Source organism: Cryptotermes secundus, unplaced genomic scaffold (assembly GCF_002891405.2).
Source record: "Cryptotermes secundus unplaced genomic scaffold, Csec_1.0 scaffold848, whole genome shotgun sequence".
NCBI classification, from domain to species: Eukaryota; Metazoa; Arthropoda; class Insecta; order Blattodea; family Kalotermitidae; genus Cryptotermes; species Cryptotermes secundus.
This window is the reverse complement of record NW_019720721.1, coordinates 252,608-270,811: the sequence shown is the minus strand read 5'-3', so window position 1 is coordinate 270,811 and position 18,204 is coordinate 252,608. Positions and strand designations below refer to the sequence as shown.

General features: G+C 43.0%; 1 protein-coding gene across 4 annotated transcripts in view; it reads right to left on the bottom strand.

Annotated features, from left to right (window-relative positions):
- Positions 1–18,204, bottom strand: part of LOC111872275 — an 81,030-nt gene that overhangs the window by 62,154 nt on the left and 672 nt on the right. Inside the window, exon 1 of one of the 4 annotated variants that reach the window (XM_023865990.2) lies at positions 9,842–10,013. The exons of 2 other annotated variants lie outside the window; for them this stretch is intronic. In XM_023865990.2, coding sequence (XP_023721758.1) covers positions 9,842–9,893 — 52 coding nt within the window. In that variant the 5' untranslated portion in view covers positions 9,894–10,013. Of the gene's footprint in view, positions 1–9,841; positions 10,014–18,204 lie in introns of those variants that run through there. One more of the 4 variants, XM_023865994.2, reaches the window with a different exon arrangement.

The following is an 18,204-nucleotide window of genomic DNA, read 5'->3' as shown; positions in this document are numbered from 1 at the left end:
AATTAGATCTTGTGTGGCTGATCTAGAGTCTCGTACTAGAACACCAGATCGTGAAAATCTTCAAATCAACTACTTAACGCGGAAAAATGTTGAACAAAGTATGAGGAAAGGTTACGACTGCGACAGAGTACACATGGAGAGGGGTAGCAGGGAGGTACAGGCCTGTAGTGGGAGTAATAATCGACCCAATTTTATTTTATGGGAAAAATGACTAGCCTCTTCGTGGTACTGAAGAATTCACTGTGATAAAGAGGTCGTAAGTTTCCTGGCTCCCATTTGTGTTGCGATAAAACTTTAAGGGAACACTTATAACGTGAAAAACAAAATATTTTGATTTTTCTTGCCATACGAAACAAGATGAAAACAATATTTCCTAAGTACAGAAATCTAAGTAAATTTGATTTTCTGTATTTCTTGATAATATGCCAGATTTTTCTAGAAAAGTTAAATTATCTCAAATAACTGCTCATACATATACGTATGTGTGTGTGAATAAAAATGATATATGCACAACTGCCGAAAATTGTCCTTTATATTATGACATGCCAGCTGAAAGACCGGAAGAGTGGAGCCGGGAGAGACGACCGTTGCTAGGGATCGGCAAATAAACAAGTTTCCACGGCAACGAACAGTGACACCATAGTAGAGAAATTTCTGGAAAAGGTGTTTTCTATTGGGGTCCGTTCCGAGGTTATATAGCTAGAGCATCCAGCAAGCAAAGTGCGAACCGGTGTGTCCCCGCAAAACAAGGTTCTCCGCGCCATTGGAAATATTCCAAGGCGCATACCAGTCCACGATTTGCATACGGCTTCCGACCTTCCCTATGTATACGATTATGCAACAGATTTGTGCAGGCAACAAGCAAAAGTCATATAAAATCATGAGAATGAACATGTGCATAGGGCAAGGCGAAGTCAGACATAGAAAATACACGTATAAGAGGCTTAAATATTATATGTAAAAGAGAGGCTACTAACATCAGTATCTCATATAGATTTATGGCAAATCTTCTGTACTGGAACAAAACGTTACCTGCCATTGTCAGCTTAATGTTGCGCTCTTCGCACCAGCATATAAGAATNAAGGAGTCCTACCGAATGTCTAAGATCTAGAAAAACCGAAGTGAACGGAGAAGTTCATGGAGGTAGGCCTAGGCCCACTGGGGCTGTAGTGCCAAGGGGGGGGAAGTCACCATATTTTGGATAGGCGCTTTATTTCGGATAGCGTGATATTTCAGGAAGTAAGGGCGGCACTGCGGCGGTGGGCACAGGATCTTGTACTCTCTGGTCAGTCATTTTCTCGGCCATGAGAGATTGGACGTTGAAGCAGCTGTTTCTTTACCGTCACTGTGGATGTTTCTGCCAGTTCTGATGTAACATTTTCGATTACAAAGCTAAGGTTTCGAAACCATACGTGAGTTTCAACTTGCCTATTATTTACATGCACTTAACTATATACATTACAACGTGTCTATCACGTGTTTCCGTTCTCTTCCAAAAGCTTGAATTCCTCATTATGCTGCCATGTTTACATTATTACTGGCTTGTCTAACTTCGAATACTTAAATATGGTTGCGATTTTCGAGCATCCGAAATTATGAACCTTATTTTATATAGTCTTGGCGTTTTATTCGTTCTAAGTGTCTGTTACCAAAAGAAAGGTATGGACCATAGACCCCATGAGAAGTGCAGTGAATGCTGTAGAAGAAAAGAAAATGAGTTTCCTGAAAGGCATACTTGTGCGAGTATTTCTTCTTCATAAACGGACATAACTTGACGTTAACCTCTGTTGAAAACTGTTTTATTATTTTACACATACTCATTTAATTAATATTTTTCAAATACGTTTCTTATTTATATAAAATATGGCTTTTGTTACGTGCTGTACACCTATGTTGATCTCGTCCCTTTCGCTTTATTACGGTTCTCTTATATGACTCACGCATTATTTATTGAAGGGCCGGGCTAGCTCAGTCGGTATAACGACTGGCTACGGGCTGGACGACCGAAGGGGTCGGAGTTAAGAGTTCCGGTGGGAGCAGGAATTTCCACTTTCCCATGTTGTCCAGACCTGCTCTGGGGTTCACCCAACCTCCTATCCAATGGGTACCGGGGGTAAAGCGGCAAGGGCGTGAAGCTGACCACTCACCTCCAGCTAGTGCCGAGGTCAAGAAAATATGGATTTATACATCCACTCCACCATACTCCTTCATGGCGTAGTGCTTAATTAGTTAAGCACAGGGACAACTTTACCTTTTACAGTATTTCTTAAAGTACCTATCCGAAATAACCAAACAACCATATCCGAAATTGGGCTACCATTTTCGCAGACTCTTCCTTTACAATGTTTTGGCGTATATTTAGTATTTAGTCATATTGTGACCGGTTTCTCAAAGCATGAAGACATGGAGCCAGAACCCCCCGTGTAACGCGGTCGACGATAGAACTTCGTTTACTTAGTAGAGAAGGTCTCAGTAATTACGCTAACGGGCGAAATTCTGAAGACGTCTGCTAGGCAACAGATACAGAAACGGGCAGTTACATCGGAGACGCAAAAAAAAAAGAAGAAGAAGAAACCTTCAAGGAGGTGATCTCCTTATGGCTCGACCAGAACCTACCTCAGGGAGAGAAGTGACCAAAGGAAAACAGATGGAGAAAACAGTGCGAGATTCGTTAACCAGGAGGAGTCAAATGTGTGAACTGTTGTAATCAAGCGAAAATGTAATAGAGAAGCCTAATAAATCCAATCAATCACCTCTAGAACTCACAATATCAGTCACGTGTACCGCCCTACACGTGACAATATGCTGGATTTGAGATCATAAGTACTAATTCTCATACCAGACATATTCAGCTACCTGACACAACGAAGTACTTACGGTTCACTGCTCTATAAGAAAAATGGCTCCTACATTAAATATTCGAAATATGGCGCCTTTACCTTACTGTCAATGAGCCAGAGGTAAGAGTCACGAGAGAGAATAAACTGGTGACGAAACGCATTTCTGAATTGATATTATAGAAATAACCGGGTGTCTTGTTGCATAATTTCAGTCGAGTTTCGAATTTGTGTTCGAAATATCTTCAGAATTCAGATATATAGGTAGCAAAACGTTGCATTCGCAGTGAATTAATGATCTAAAGGATCAGCAGTAAGTATTGCACGTAATTATAACAGAACGTCAGTGACGCCGAATTCTCATCCGAAACGAAAAATTCAGACGCCTCATAGGAAACTTCACATCAAATTTGAGCGACGCAGTTCCGATTTCTTCTGCACACCACTAGTTAGAGGTGTGACACTTATGCTAACACTAAAACACAACTGCGAATATTCCTCGCAATTCCAGATACCACGGCTTCTAAACTACTTACGGTCGCCACAATCCAGGACACGCCTCCGACCGTCATTATCTCTACAGGGGAATTAGCACAAGTATGACCACACTACTGGAAAATTCGCGGATGCCAATTTTCAACAGTGGATTTCTCAGTCCACTGTTGAAAATTATGTCAGTGTTTTTTTTTTCGTGGTGAAAATTGTCCCTTTGCTTAACTAATTAAGCACTACGCCATGAGAGCGCATGGGGAGTGGATGTATAGATACACATTTTATTGACCTCGGCACTAGTTGGAGGTGATTGGTCAGCTTCACGCCCCTGCCGCTTTACACCCGGGGAAAGAGCCCTCCAGTAACGCTAAAAAAGGTAAAGATATGCCTGTAACAGAAGGTGAAGGCCCACAGAGTTGTGAGACGTCGAGACTCCCACATTTTCTTTATACAATCGGCTCAGAGATGGCGGCAAGTTTGTCAGCTTTACGCGCCGGCCGCCCTTTAAACCCCCGGATGATTCCTGGTATTCATTTCTGTTCGAGGCTGAGTCGACTCCGGGGCCATGGTGCGGCTGGAAGGATTAGGTAAATTGAAAAATTCACCACAACGGTTTATGCACAGGAGTCTGCCGCCGTGCCTCCTACGCACTGTCAGGAGAATGAAATATTGTCTGGCACTTCCATAAAATGAATAAATGTATGAAATCCTACACAGTTTATCTCATTGCTTGTCACTTTATTAATGCTTCATTTGAAGACGTTCTTAACAGCACAGATTATACAGATCAAACGATGGAAGAAAGGGCTATTGGCTAATTTGTGGCGTCATACCAGTATCTGCGGGAGGGACCGTGAAAAGCCACGAGGAACCTGTCAGGCTAGCCTGTCTAGAGGCCGAGACTGAACTCATGGACATCTCGAAACAGGAGTGCTAACAACTCGACCACGGCCTTCCGTCCCTGTTTAGTAAGACCACATATCTAACATACGATGCATTAACTTCTTTAGGCTTGTATAGATAACGCCATGAAGACGTATGGGGGAGTGGATGTATAGATCCATATTTTCTTGACCTCGGCACTAGCTGGAGATGAGTGGTCAGCTTCACGCCCCGGCCGCTTTACCCCTGGGGAAAAGGCCCCAAGTCCTCATTTCACAGGAGGTTGGGTGGACCCTAGAGCAGGTCTGGACGATTTGGAGAAGAGAAAATTTTTGACACTACCAGGGCTCGAACTCCGACCCCTCAGTCGTCGAGCCCGTAGCCAGTCGCTATACCGACTACGCTACCCCGGCTCCTACTTTAATAAATAGATAGGCAGCACATGTGCATACAGCGAGCTACTGCATACTCACTCCGCTCTCGTTATCTCGGTTTATGGGCATAATTAAAGAAAAATCCAATTTCTGCCAAAGAGTTTCGCTACAGCTTGTAATGAGCACACATCAATTTCAGTACCATTCCGTACCGATAGTGTCACGACGTTTCTTAAAGGCTGTATAGGTTACCGTACCCGCGCGGTCTGTCTTCGCTCTCTCGGACGCTGGGATCTTCGGTTCGAATTCAACTAAAGGCATGGATGTATGTGTGTGTGTGCGTTAATTCTGTGTTTATGTTGTCCTGTGTGTAGGTATCGGCCTTCCGACGGGCTGATCACTTGTCCAAGGAGTCCTACAGAACTGAATGTGAGGCCAGGGTCCTGAATGAGCTGGAAGAGCCATTGCAGTCTCTAGCGATGAACACTCATTGCTTAACGAAACCGGAGTTACTCAGACATTAATAATGTAAGTCTACAGAACTTAATACAAAGCAAACTTTAAATGACAAAAGACTGCAATAATTGGGTCGAAATTCGAAGCGAGAACTAATCTTACACCAACCTGTTCGGTACAAATATATGTCCAGAGACTGATAATACGAGTCATAATTTGTGTATGTGAGTAAGGGGCTCGAAACCAAGAATCACTGTGCTGGCGAGGACCAGCACCAATATATCAGCAGTCAGCAGCAGCAGCCTTACACAGCTAGCCCGACCCCTCTCTTCGTCGGAAAGGAGGCCCCGCTTCTGAAAAAGTACATGCCTAGGAGAGAATAAAAAACTTAGTCATGGATCTCGACAAGATTGACTGTGCTGGCGAGAACCAGCAGCAATTTAACCGACCGACAGACCGACCGAGTCATAATTCGTCTTCATTGCACGTAAACCGCAGGGTAGGCGTTTATGAAACTCATTTGCAAGAGGGTGTGGCGGCTTTGATGAAATGGGCCTATTTATAAGAATCGGTTGATGGAAAGAGTTCCTTCCCGCCACTGGCAGACAGTTTCAGTCACTAGACAAATAGAGGTCATCTTTTTCTCTTTTAATTTAAGTAGGATCTACAGTGAGTGAAATTACAACTGTCACAATTATTTTTTTGCGATATCAATTAGTTTCTGCCCTCCTTAGACTGTTGCTTTTCTACATGGCGTAGTTAGAATCTAATGAATGTGTCAAATTAATCACAGATAACCGTGCAATTAGTACCTTCAATTCAATGACGTGAAGTGGGTCAGCAAGTATAAATAAAGGCAAACAAGTAGACAGGTACGAATATCTATCGCACACTGGCGGACGATGTTACGGAATTTTGTCTTCGCGGTAACAGTGACCTCGTTACTAACAGCAAACGGCTGACCGCTTTACAGTGCCTAAGGCACCATGCGTCGTCGCCAGTCATGCATGGGAAGGAATTGGGATTCATGGCCAGACAATCCAGTTTAGGAAACAGCTAAACACATCCAACACAGCCCTGATCGGCTCTGCAATGCTACTTTGTGCCAATTTCATTCATGTGGGCCTAAGTGAACGAGCAGTCTGTCCAGACGTTTCGGTGGAGTATTTTCTAATCTCAGTCGGGAGGCCGGCTAAAATGACAAATGTTCCGTGCTTTCCTGTAGTCCAAGCGAATGCTGGGGTAGGACACTGAAAGAGTCCATTCTATCCTCCTCCAAAACCCTTGTCTACACACCATTCGTGGTCATATGTCTATTGCATATGAAAACTATTGTGCAGTTATAACACACAACATAAAATAATCTACGAACAGTATCACATCCGCAGGAAAGACGTGTTTTATATTTTACAGAATAACGAACACGAATCCTCACGAGGGCGAAGCGCCTCTAAACACATTACAAATAAATATAAATGATGCCCTGAAAGTGCGATCTTCTGGGTTGTAATGCGCATAGTTCAAAGACAGGCCGATGTTTCGGAGGAACATATGCCTTCAAACTTCAGGGTCGAAGAGTAAGCAAAGCAAGAAACCAACAAGAGGAGGAGGAAAACTGAGCTTGGCTTATTCATGGACCCTGAAGAAGGAAGCCACATGTTCCTCTGAAATGTCAGGCTGTCCCTATACTGGACGGCGTTACAATCCGTCACGAAGGTGACTATGAGGATCTCAGGACGCACAGTAAGAATCTCAAATCCAACCAACGGTCCTGCTTTCCAGCCCCTGTGCAAACCACTGAATATTAAAGTACACAGTGCTATAATACTGCCGGCTGGTTTGCAGGGATGCGAAACTGGAGAGACGACAGCTGAGTAGAAGAACTTGGCTTAAAGAGCGAGGAAGTAACAGGTGGGTGAACAAAATGGCATGACAAGGGACCTCACTGTTTGTAAACTCTCTTCACCAAATATTCTTAGGGCGACCAAGTCAAGGAGATAGACGGGCGTGTAGTACATACTGGGGAGATTATTATTATTATTATTATTATTATTATTATTTACAGCCCGTCGCAAGTCCTCTACCTACACACAGTAGAACACAAAAACAGAGTAAATGCGGACAATACAGACAATCATGCCTTGAGAGGGATTCGAACCCGTGATTCCAGCGTTCGAGTCAGCGTAGACAGTTCATGGCTTAGACCGCACGGCCACTGTGATGGGCACCTACGGGGGAGATGAGAATGTAATTTAGAAGACCCAAGAGTAGATGGAAATGTAACATTAAAACGAAATTTAAATAAATAGGGCAAGGAGTAGGCTGAATTCAACTAGCAGAGGACAGCGTGCACTGGCGGGCCCTTATGTACAAGATAATGACGCTTCGGGTTCCGCAAAGGCAAGGAATTTTTTGTCATGGCTTGTTTGACATTTTGCGTCTACAAGTTTTGTAGTGCGAAACGTTTTTGTGTCTTGACAGCATGAACAGGGCGATGACAGGTTTATTATTCTTCTTAAGTTTGTTACTTAAAGACTCCTTCGAGATAGGTTTACAAAAGGAGCTGAAACGAGTGGGTGTGTCGCCACACAGCAGACCGACTCTTCCCGCTATTATCCAGAAGCCCAGTTGATTAAATGACAGCACGACATTTCCTCGTGGTGTGCTAAGATATAGGTTTATAGCCCACTTTGAACAGTGCAGATATCGGGCTCTGGTCATGCTTTTACGATAAGGCCATACCGTCAAGCAAATGGCTGGGTAAATGGAAACAGGTCGGCTATCGGCACCTAGCTTCCTGCATGCAGCAGACAGCTCATTAAGATACGAGTCGGAAACTGGTTACAAATTCATTTTTTTTTCGGCAGGAGTAATTTTTCTCTTCGCCACCGTGGCGTGGTGGTCACTCACCCTCTTATCCAATGAACTCCCATGGACCTCTTTCCTTTGGGATCAAGTGGCCAGAGCTTCAAGCTAAATACTCTCCTCCATCTAAGGGCGAGATTTGAAATTCGTACCCTGCAGTATGCTTCAGTTCATATCACTAAACTGTTTCAACTACAGAGGCTAAGTAGCATCAGATGGCTTGCGAAAGTGATTAAGGTGAGTAGGAAGGGATCTGAAAAGATGCGTTTGTGGCCAATTTCAAGGCATACCCCTACTATATCGGCGTGGTAAAGGTGAATGTAAAGTTGTCTTTGAGATTATTTCATAATCATAGCGACAAAGATTTATGTGACTTACTTACTTACTCATGGAGCCGAGCCCTTCTTGAGAAGCCGCCAATTGTGCAGCCACTCAAGAACTTCCTAGCATTTTATGGAACCCAAAGGCTCATTATTGCGTTCACAAGAGCCCTCCACTGGTCCCTATCCTGAGCCACTTCAATCCAATCCATACCATCCCATCCTATCTCTCTAAGATCCATATTAATACAGTCCACGCACCTACGCCTTGGTCTTCCCAGTGGTCTCTTTCCTTCTGGTTTTCCCACCACTATCCTATACGCATTCCTCGTCTCCCCCATTCGTGCTACATGACCTGCTCACCTCATCCTCAGATTTATGTGACACTGAATCTTTAAATTCGTTTTCACACTTAGTCATTGGACTCTTTTCATGTACGATATCCATTTAGCATCGACACTACAATTATGTTATTTTGTGCTGCTGTAATATCGCCCTTGAAATTACTGCCAGCTTTATAAAATCTTACATTTACACTGTGAGGTCTAGCAGTTCAACTTTAGGATTATTTATGATACACTACACATTTCAGCAATGCATAGTAACCCTCTTTTGATTGTTCTGTGCGTAACTTCGGCTTTCTAATAACGTAAATGTATTCATATAGCATTCCTTGAAGTAATCATACACACGCTCACCTTGGTTGTCTCCCATACAGCCCCATTTAGTTTCAGACAAATAAAGAATTGAGTCAATATGTGCTTTCATTGCGACATAACCAAACCTTGATTACTTGTAAGTCTAGTTAAAAACTGACAAATTTTCTCGAAGTGTCGTCACAGTTTATTATATGAAATTTCCCAGACACTGCAACTAAAACTGTCATAATTCTCAAAATAGCTTTATTTACATATATATATAACATAATTAGATGACTGCTAATTAATGGTCACGATATGAATGAACGAGCAGCAGAACTTGTAACTTAGCACAAAGTAAAGAAAAAATGAGTTCCTAAAACGTGCGCGTCCACGCGACCACTTAGCTCGCTTGCACTATCCCGCCGGTACCGCTCACATTTCAGACGGGTCAAGATCTACTTCTAATCACTGAGATCGTCACAAGACACTCGCTGGAGTTTGTACCATCGAGGCGCCTGCCAACATTGCTGATGCGTTTCAGTGAATGTTGCTGTGGACGATCAAGGGCAAACAATTTACATTCCTTAACAATGCGTAAGGGTTTCAGTACTTGTACGTGAAGTTATGACAGTTGCAAGGGACAAACAATGCCTTTCAGTTTCGGTATAGTTATTACAACTCCTGTTTCGCGCTCGGGTAAGTCGGTTTTGACTTTCTGCGCGGAGGGCTGATACATTCGTGATTTTCGTCAGTTTCTCCAAGCAAATTCTTTGACATTAAAGTACTCTCTCTCTCGCGTGTATTTCCAAATTTTCCCTTAACAACGTAGCTGAGTGAGCGTTCTTAAAGAATAAACACTACAATCAATTTTCAGAAATAGTTGTGCATTTGGAAAGAATACAATAAACGACACATAGTCCTGTATCGTCTGTCTATCCTAATCTACACCTCAGTCATTTTCCTATTACCCTACCTTGGTGATACATGTGGAGCTGGGGAAAGGGGTGCAGCCCCTCATCCTGCATCACGTGAGGCGCCAGAATGCACTATTCACTCCTGTATTCCTTGGCGTGACGCGCTGAAACAACTGTAGTGAGAAACTACACTAGACCTATCGGCTCGAGTTCCATCAAGCAACTGCCGACTATCGTTGAGAGTAATGAGCTCATCTGTGGTCATGAGGGGGATGCCTGAAGGTGACGTCATCCAGCACCGAGACGCCTCTGGCGTCATGTCATGCGCGGACGCCTGTGCGATTGGTTTTAGCCTCAAGAAAGAGACAGAAATGTAAACGTGTTCTGATCAATGAAAACGCGAGCGTTACTGCAAACCGAGTACCGGTATATGACTGGTCACTGTGACGTCCCATGATGCCAGACCATTCCATATTCACGTGAAGCACATACAACGTATATCGAGTAGAGGTGAACGAACGAATACAAACTGCAGTATGCAAACAACGTGCTTGTCCAAATATTGACATAGAGTCGGCAGCATCCATCGCAAATACTGGCTTTTAACAGAATCATATTCCTTTCAAGACAAATAGAAATCTTAGGGTGTACGTATTTTTCTTATTGCTAGTGGGGTGGGACTAAGCCCCTTGTACTGCGGCCACTTCTGGCCTATTTTACCAGCCCCAGATGAAGGTGAGGGTGATTGTGGAGCTATTGGTGGAATGAAGATTGGCAGGGGAAACCAAAGTACTCGGAGAAAACCTGCCCCAGTGCCACTCTGTCCACCACAAATCCCACTTGATCACACCCCGGGATCGAACCCCAGCCGCCGCGGTGGGAAGCCAGCGACTGACCGCTTGAGCTATGGCGTGGTCCAAGGGTGTACGTAAGAGGCATTTTTGAGTTGTTAGTACAACACACGCTGTTCTTTTCTATTGTTAAATTTTTCATTTAAATAGAATAAGAAGAAATTCCGGGGCAGAATTCGTGAAGCTTACTTTCCTGTGCAGTGGCTTCCAGTTCCCAAAACCTTGTGTTATGTTACATTTTGTTGATGTAAATTTACAATCCTACAATATCACGCAGGTTTGCTCTTACGTTAGTATGCACAGATAATCGCACGATCCAATCTAGTCGGGTCAATTTGTTTATTATTTGCATTCGTAAATATGTTTCAAACTGCGCCTATTGGTGATCATATTTGTGGAAATAAATTACTACTGCGGAACTAATTTTTACATAAGTTAAATTTACCAGACGTAACCTCAAAATTTCACACACTAGTCATATTTGTAACTGTTTCATACGAATTTTGTAGATAAATTTGTTATCTATCTGCACGCCAAATTCCACATGCCCAGATCCAGTGGTTCATTACTTCTTGCCACTAAACCAAAACCTAAATGGAGACTTCATGCAATCGCCATGTTATCTTACAGTATAGAGAAACATTACGAAAACAGAAGTTGCATAATTGTATGTCTAGGGTCTAGGTGGGAAGTGAATTCCAGTTTACGCGCTATATCACACCCTCCTTATGTAAATTTAGTAGACTGTGAAAATTCATGTATAGTATGTAGATCCTCGATTTAACGAACTAACTGGGGAGAAGGGTGCCCGATATAGTGGAATGTCAGTATTACTCACAAACACGTGCGACAATTATTCAAGATTCTAATTTTCCGATCAATTCTAACTTTTGCTTTACGCTCAAGCGTGTTTGTTTTTGTCCATGGTGTAATAATTTAAAAAATTATTTGTATCACAGTACAAACCAAACACAGCACAACACAAATTTAATTTGAGATATAACGATCTATGTCCTAGTTGAGTGTTAAGTTCGCAGCGCAACTGACGAAGTACACATACACGACATAACAGCCAGATTATTACGAGAAGTGCTGATATATAGTGCGGGGGGGGGNTGATGTGGAGTGATATGTTCTGTGACGATGTGGGGGGGGGGGGGGGGTGCACGCGGTAGCGTAGTTGGTTGAGGTACTATGCTACAAGCCCGAAGGAAGCGAGTTAGAGTTCTGATGAGGTCACTGTTTTTCTTTTCAATTCACCTAATCCTCCCAGTCGCACTATGGCCCTGGATTCGACTCAGCCTCTAACAGAAATAAGTACCATGAATCTTCCTGGGGGTAAAGAGTGGCCGCCAACTGTGAACCGATTATCTAGAAAATGTGGGAGCCTCGACGTCTCATAACCCTATGGGCCTCCACGACCTGTAACAAGGATAGCTTTACCTTACCGATATATCAGACGGAGAACAACGGGAACGTACTGAAGAATTATGTCCGTTAAATGGAAGAGCTCCCGGCAGTAAGCTTAAAATTAAGTTAAATATATATATTCGTATATACGTGTATTTCAAATACAAAGACGCATCTGGGCTTTCTTTATGTCGACAATTTGATTACCTTATACAACATTTTAGGTAAAGTTACAATTTAATGTTGAACTTGATCAAACAACAAAAACTGAATTGCAATACAAAAGTAATTTTCGTAATGGTTCAAAATTACAATCCGCAAGCTCGAAAAAGGAAATTGTTCCAGTGATACTACCGTATATTCTAACATCTGAGGTTCTCACCGGGTGAGTGTTAAGAACACGGTCTTCTGGGATGTGACGCCGTGTAGTTGGTAGACAGGTACAAACATTTTGCAGGAACGTGTAGTGGATTCGTCCGTAACGTTGGTACCTTTCTAAAGTACACGGGGTCACATCCGAGTACCAGTCAGTTGTGTCACTCACTTTTGCGTCGTTTCTTGGGTATCTGCTTTAACGTAAACTTCTATCATGCATATTGCACCTTATATCATTTCGACTTTTCATAAACTGAATTATGCTTTATCCAACCAAAATCCCCATGAAAATAGTAGTCTGGGGGAACACAATGTAGGAGCATCAGAACACGTTTAATTAAAAAAGAAATGAGAATGCAGACACCATGCAATGGCTCTTTTACAGCTGTGAGAGCAGATGATTCTTCATGTTGTGACCAAGTGCGATGGCTCAAAGGACAACACTTCTGTCTTCTACTCTGCAGGTGACTGGTTCGAATTTCGGGCGAAAGCAAGCTACTCTGAGGACCTCGTACCCCTCCTCAGTTAGTCCATGTTAATACCAGAATAATATCTCAGATCAGGTCACAATTGCTTTCTTCAAAAATTTCTAATCATCTATTTACTACTCACCCTACAATTCGACGCCCCATAGTCTACTGACAAAGTCGTTCAGAAAGCCATAAATAAAATTCAATCAGTGATATGACTGAGGGATCCGGACATCTGAGTGAGGACAACATAGCCAATGATCCTTCTCGGTATAGGAGCATGAGGAGAAAATTAGAGGGAATTAACAAAGATGGGGGAAGCACAGCCTGCTGCAATTATCCATGCCAAAACGTGACCGTCTAACATCGTCCTATCACGCAACCTTCAACTTACGGATCACACCGTTTCTAGAGGATCTACTGAAATCGAGGGCATGGTTTTCCCTTTGGAGAGTTCTTAAAAGATTTTTCTGAAGGATTTGAATGCTGGGAAGCTGCACATGCGGTGGCTTGTTTATTCTAAAATTACTAACAGGGTCTTTTGCCTCTGCCATAAAATATTTCATTCATGTAGGTGCCAACTCTTCAGTTATGAGCAGTGCGTCAATCGACTGGATTGTAAGAACTGCATAAATCTAATGCATTTTATTTATAATTAGAATAATATAAGAATCATTTTAATGTACCCACTTACATGTGTGATTAATGGCTGATGATCGAAATCTGCCATAAAATCGACTGCATGGTTGCACGAATACGGCGTTTCATATGTATTATGTTATTTCTGTTGTATTACCAAGGACACGGCGATTTTTTCATCGTCTTAGTGAACTTTTTGCTAACCAGGTAAAAAGGCTCCCAAGCTGTAACACAACCTGACTTAGTGTTTAGGCACATGCCTTTCCGTTTTCTGTTCTTGAACAGCTCTGGGGGCTATTTTATAGCACCTGAGTATAAATACAGGGGGTCCAAAAAATGTACCGTAACTGGTCAGGTGTATCTCGATATGCTCCAGACATCGATTTTCCCTGCCATTCGAGAGCTGTTTGGAGATGAGAGATTTTACCTACAAGATGGTGCTACACCTCACTACCATCGAGATGTCAGGGCGTACTTGGATGACACTCTACCTGGACGATGGATAGGTCGAAGAAGTGCTACTAAGTACCCACAACGGTCTCCAGACCTAACACCTCTCGACTTCTACCTATGGAGAACCTTGAAGGATGAAGTTTATCGACAAAAGGCAGCTAAACTAAACGCGCTACGAGAGACCATCGAAGCGTCGTGTGCGGCCATCACACCGGATACACTGACAGCCGTAGTTCGCTCAGTAGTTCGGCGGCATCGACGCTGTTGAGCCGCTGATGGTAGTCACTTCGAACATATACAATGACTCTCTCTCTCTCTCCGCGCAAGGATTGTAACTACATGTCATTTTGTTCCAAAAATATTGACTATCAAAGAGTGAGTACATTTTTTTGGACCCCTCTGTATTCTTACGGAACTAACATCAATACATATGCGAAATGTCATTGCATGAAACACAACCACTAACGGTATTCGCCATCATAGAGTCGAGAATGGGTTTGTACTAGTACAGTTTTCCGTTATACCTTTCTCCCTGGATATTTCTCACATATTTAGCAACCCTATCCCCCCCTTCATTTAACCTAATTTACACACTCACTAATCGAGGGTGGTTAACTGAGAGTCTGTCACAAATCCTTCGGCAGCCCGGGGGAAGTAATTACGCGCTATTCAAGTATGCTCATTGGGCGCAGATTTGAATTTGTGGTGCTGTCAACAAACCAATAGCCGTTCTACTTTACAAAGAGAACTTCCCAAAATTGCAAACGCCATAACGCAGGCATAACTTTCTCCTCCATCACAAGTTTACATTCCCGCGCTGGAAAATATTGTATAATTTTTTTCGGACATTTGCCTTCAGTTCTTCAACTTTGTGAAGATTTGGTCTGTAACTTTTTGCCTCACGACTCCCCATAACACTGGCCATACAGGTCGAAATCTGCAGAGCCTGCTGGTCACAAACCACTACGAGCTACTCGGCGTTTCGATTCACTTCTTGTTTGTCCCAAAGATACCCTGAACAAAAAAAAATCCGTGGCTCGAGTCCGCAAGCGAACTACGTGTATACCGACCGACCGAGCTACCGCCGCTTATCGGCGAAGTTAGTGCCAACTTTAGCGGATAGAGGGTGCCGCGTGGTCAACGCAACGAATCCCAAGCCGTTAAATTCGGTTTTCTAGACCGGAGCCTCTATTTCCTTGAAATCAATTATCCTCACGAGGCTCAGTGGACCCCATTCCAGACCCACTACTTCTCAGATAATCTTGTAGCACCGAGAATCGAACCCGGATCTCTGGATCTGTAGGCAAGAACTCTAACCACTAGGCCACAGAGGCGGTCAATCAATTACCCTGAATCTCTTAATTTATTTACGGTTTTATGAACAGTATTTCTCTAGAGAACTGCAACATCCCGAAATGTACGTTGGAATCTTCTCTTTGCTTTCCTTACACAACCACCTTTCACACAGCTACCGCACAAGAACACACTGATACACAACGTAACCCATACTTCCGACACTAGCAGAATATTTAAGGGTACTACGGTCGGCCGGCCGAGATACTCGTATAACGCATGAACTAACTTCGCAGTAGCTGTTCAGGTATTTAGTGTGACGGTACTGAAGAGAAAATGAACGTGTATACCCTATCGCTTTGTCAACCGCGACACGAGTCAGAATGCGCGCCGACCTTGTTGACGCTAGCAGGGCGTGGATCTTCCGCATCTACGACCAAGGAATTTGCGGCAGGCACTCAGACAAACTCCCTTGTGCCACACTTTTCAAACCCATCTGTAACGACAAATATGCCGTGCGACAGAAGCTAATCCAAACAAATTTTCTCCTTTCATTGAATCTACGGCCCCTTCCGTTTCTAGTTTCTCCTTTGCCATGAAACGTCCCTAGCACCCCTCGGCACCCTGACATCTTCGTATGGCACATGGAAGTTTTCCTCTTTCGCCAACCTGCTTATCAAATTATACTAACGGTTTCCATCTCCTCTTCGACCTCCACTCATAGACCGTGTACCAGTGTCGTTCTGGCCATCTGGTAACAGATTTCTGCCGTGGTCAGTTTTCCGAACCTGATCTTCAACAGCCGTGAATGACTGACTTAAACCGTGATGTATCTTTCTTCTTTGGTCCCAGCTGTGACGACACTCCTATCGTTGCACCATGCCTGCTGGACTGTTCTCGCCGTCAGCACATTCTCGCTAACGCGGTCGAAACTTGCGTGCTGTATTTCCTCCAGTCATTTCCTCTGACCTACGTGAAGAAGCATCCGGAGACTGAACTTCACATCTCATTTTAATGTCTTCTCGAAGATAATCTACAGAAGCTTACTGCCGTTTACCAGCACTTATCGTCTCCTGATATCCTTAAACGAAGAGAAGACGAAGTAAATATGGGTAGAACTGCTTGATATGGGGATAAAATGAGCTTCAGTGTACGTTGACTGCCGTCGGAAAATCATACTCATGTTTCAGATTGCGCAGTGAATGCAGACAGGCCTTGGTAATCGCGTCGCCTTCTCTTCAATGAAAGTCAGCAGAATATTATCAATTCTTCGCGAACTCCCTTCCAGAGAACAATTTCAATAACGCCTCCTTTCAACATTTTTGCGCTGTGCAATATTTCATATTTCTTTGAAAAAAAAAATACATAGATTTAACCAAAATTGTGTTCCATTTATCCTACCTTATCTGGTTATATTTCTAAGTATATGTCAATCTACAATTTCAATTTTAACTTTCAAGAACGCCACGATTTTCACTATGTCGAAACAACCTTCAATCGGGCATTCCGGCTGGGTAAATGGCTAGAATTGGATGCAGCTCCGAAAGCAAGTGATAAGGGCTAATACAGACAAAAAACTGATCAGCTGATGTGAGATTTTCTAGTTTTCAGATGTTGTGGATTTCAACTGTCTCATTTAACAGAAGGGAAATGGAGCGATAAAACAATACATTCTGTTCGAGACTCGAACCCATAACTTCATGAACCACCAATATCATGCCTAAGCGACCTCAATCAAGACTGGCTGGGCATTACACAATATCATATAACAATTAAAATTCTAATCTTCGCTTAGTGGGGGGTGGAGTCCAGTTGGGTCCACTCGGCACGGCGGCCTTTGATTCGCCTATTATACCTGTCCCGGGTGATTATGATGATGGAGAATTTGGTGGAATGAAGATTGGCAGGAGAAACCGAAGTACTCGGAGAAAGCCCGCCCCAGCGCCACTTTGTCAACCACAAATCCCACTGGACCAGACCCGGGATCGAACCCAAGCCGCCGCGGTCGGAAGCCTGCGACTAACCGCTTGAGCTGTGGCGCAGCCCTTAGAAATTCTAATCTTCCATCTAATATATATTTTATGAGAGAAGCATTGCACAAGACGTCAATTGTGAGTTCGTGATACATAATATAATTGGACGTCAGATGAATTTATGCTCTTTATTATGATTATAATGCGGCGTGGGGTCTCCCTCTCTGCCGGGGTCGCTCAGTCTGTAGTGTTGGCATAATACTACTTGCTGTCAGAATACGATTATCGACCGGTTAGAGTTGTACACTACAACGCCGTCGGGATTAGGCGGCGCTGCAACACCCACGCAATTTTTCATTTACTACGAATCTCTTGTGGTTTCTTAAAAAAATTCCTGATTATGGTCTATAACGCAATAATTTTTATTTCCTAGTATTCAAGTGTCAGCTTTATTTACATTCTTCTAGCAACGCAATAATTTCGAATGAAATTTTTGTCACGATTCGGTGCACTTACGTAACGTCCCCTGCTGAACTACTCCCCTCACTGCATATTTCTGGTTACTCCACCAAGTTATTTAGTAATCACTGTTCAATATCCACCGTTTAGTAATAAATGTTGGGACAAAATACAACTACTGAACTACTCCCCTCACTGCATATTTCTGGTTACTCCACCAAGTTATTTAGTAATCACTGTTCAATATCCACCGTTTAGTAATAAATGTTGGGACAAAATACAACACAAACACGATGACATATTAAAACTTAAAATCCAGTTTAATTAATGAAGAAGAGCACTGTTTAAGAAGAAATAATATGTATTAAGCAGCACCTATCCTGTATTCACTAGCTGAGATGCAAAACAAAAACATTTCAATGTTTACATAAAAATACAATTTTAAAATGTTTATATAGCAACAAGTCTCACTGTAGTCAAATTTCCCGTCAGGCCTTAA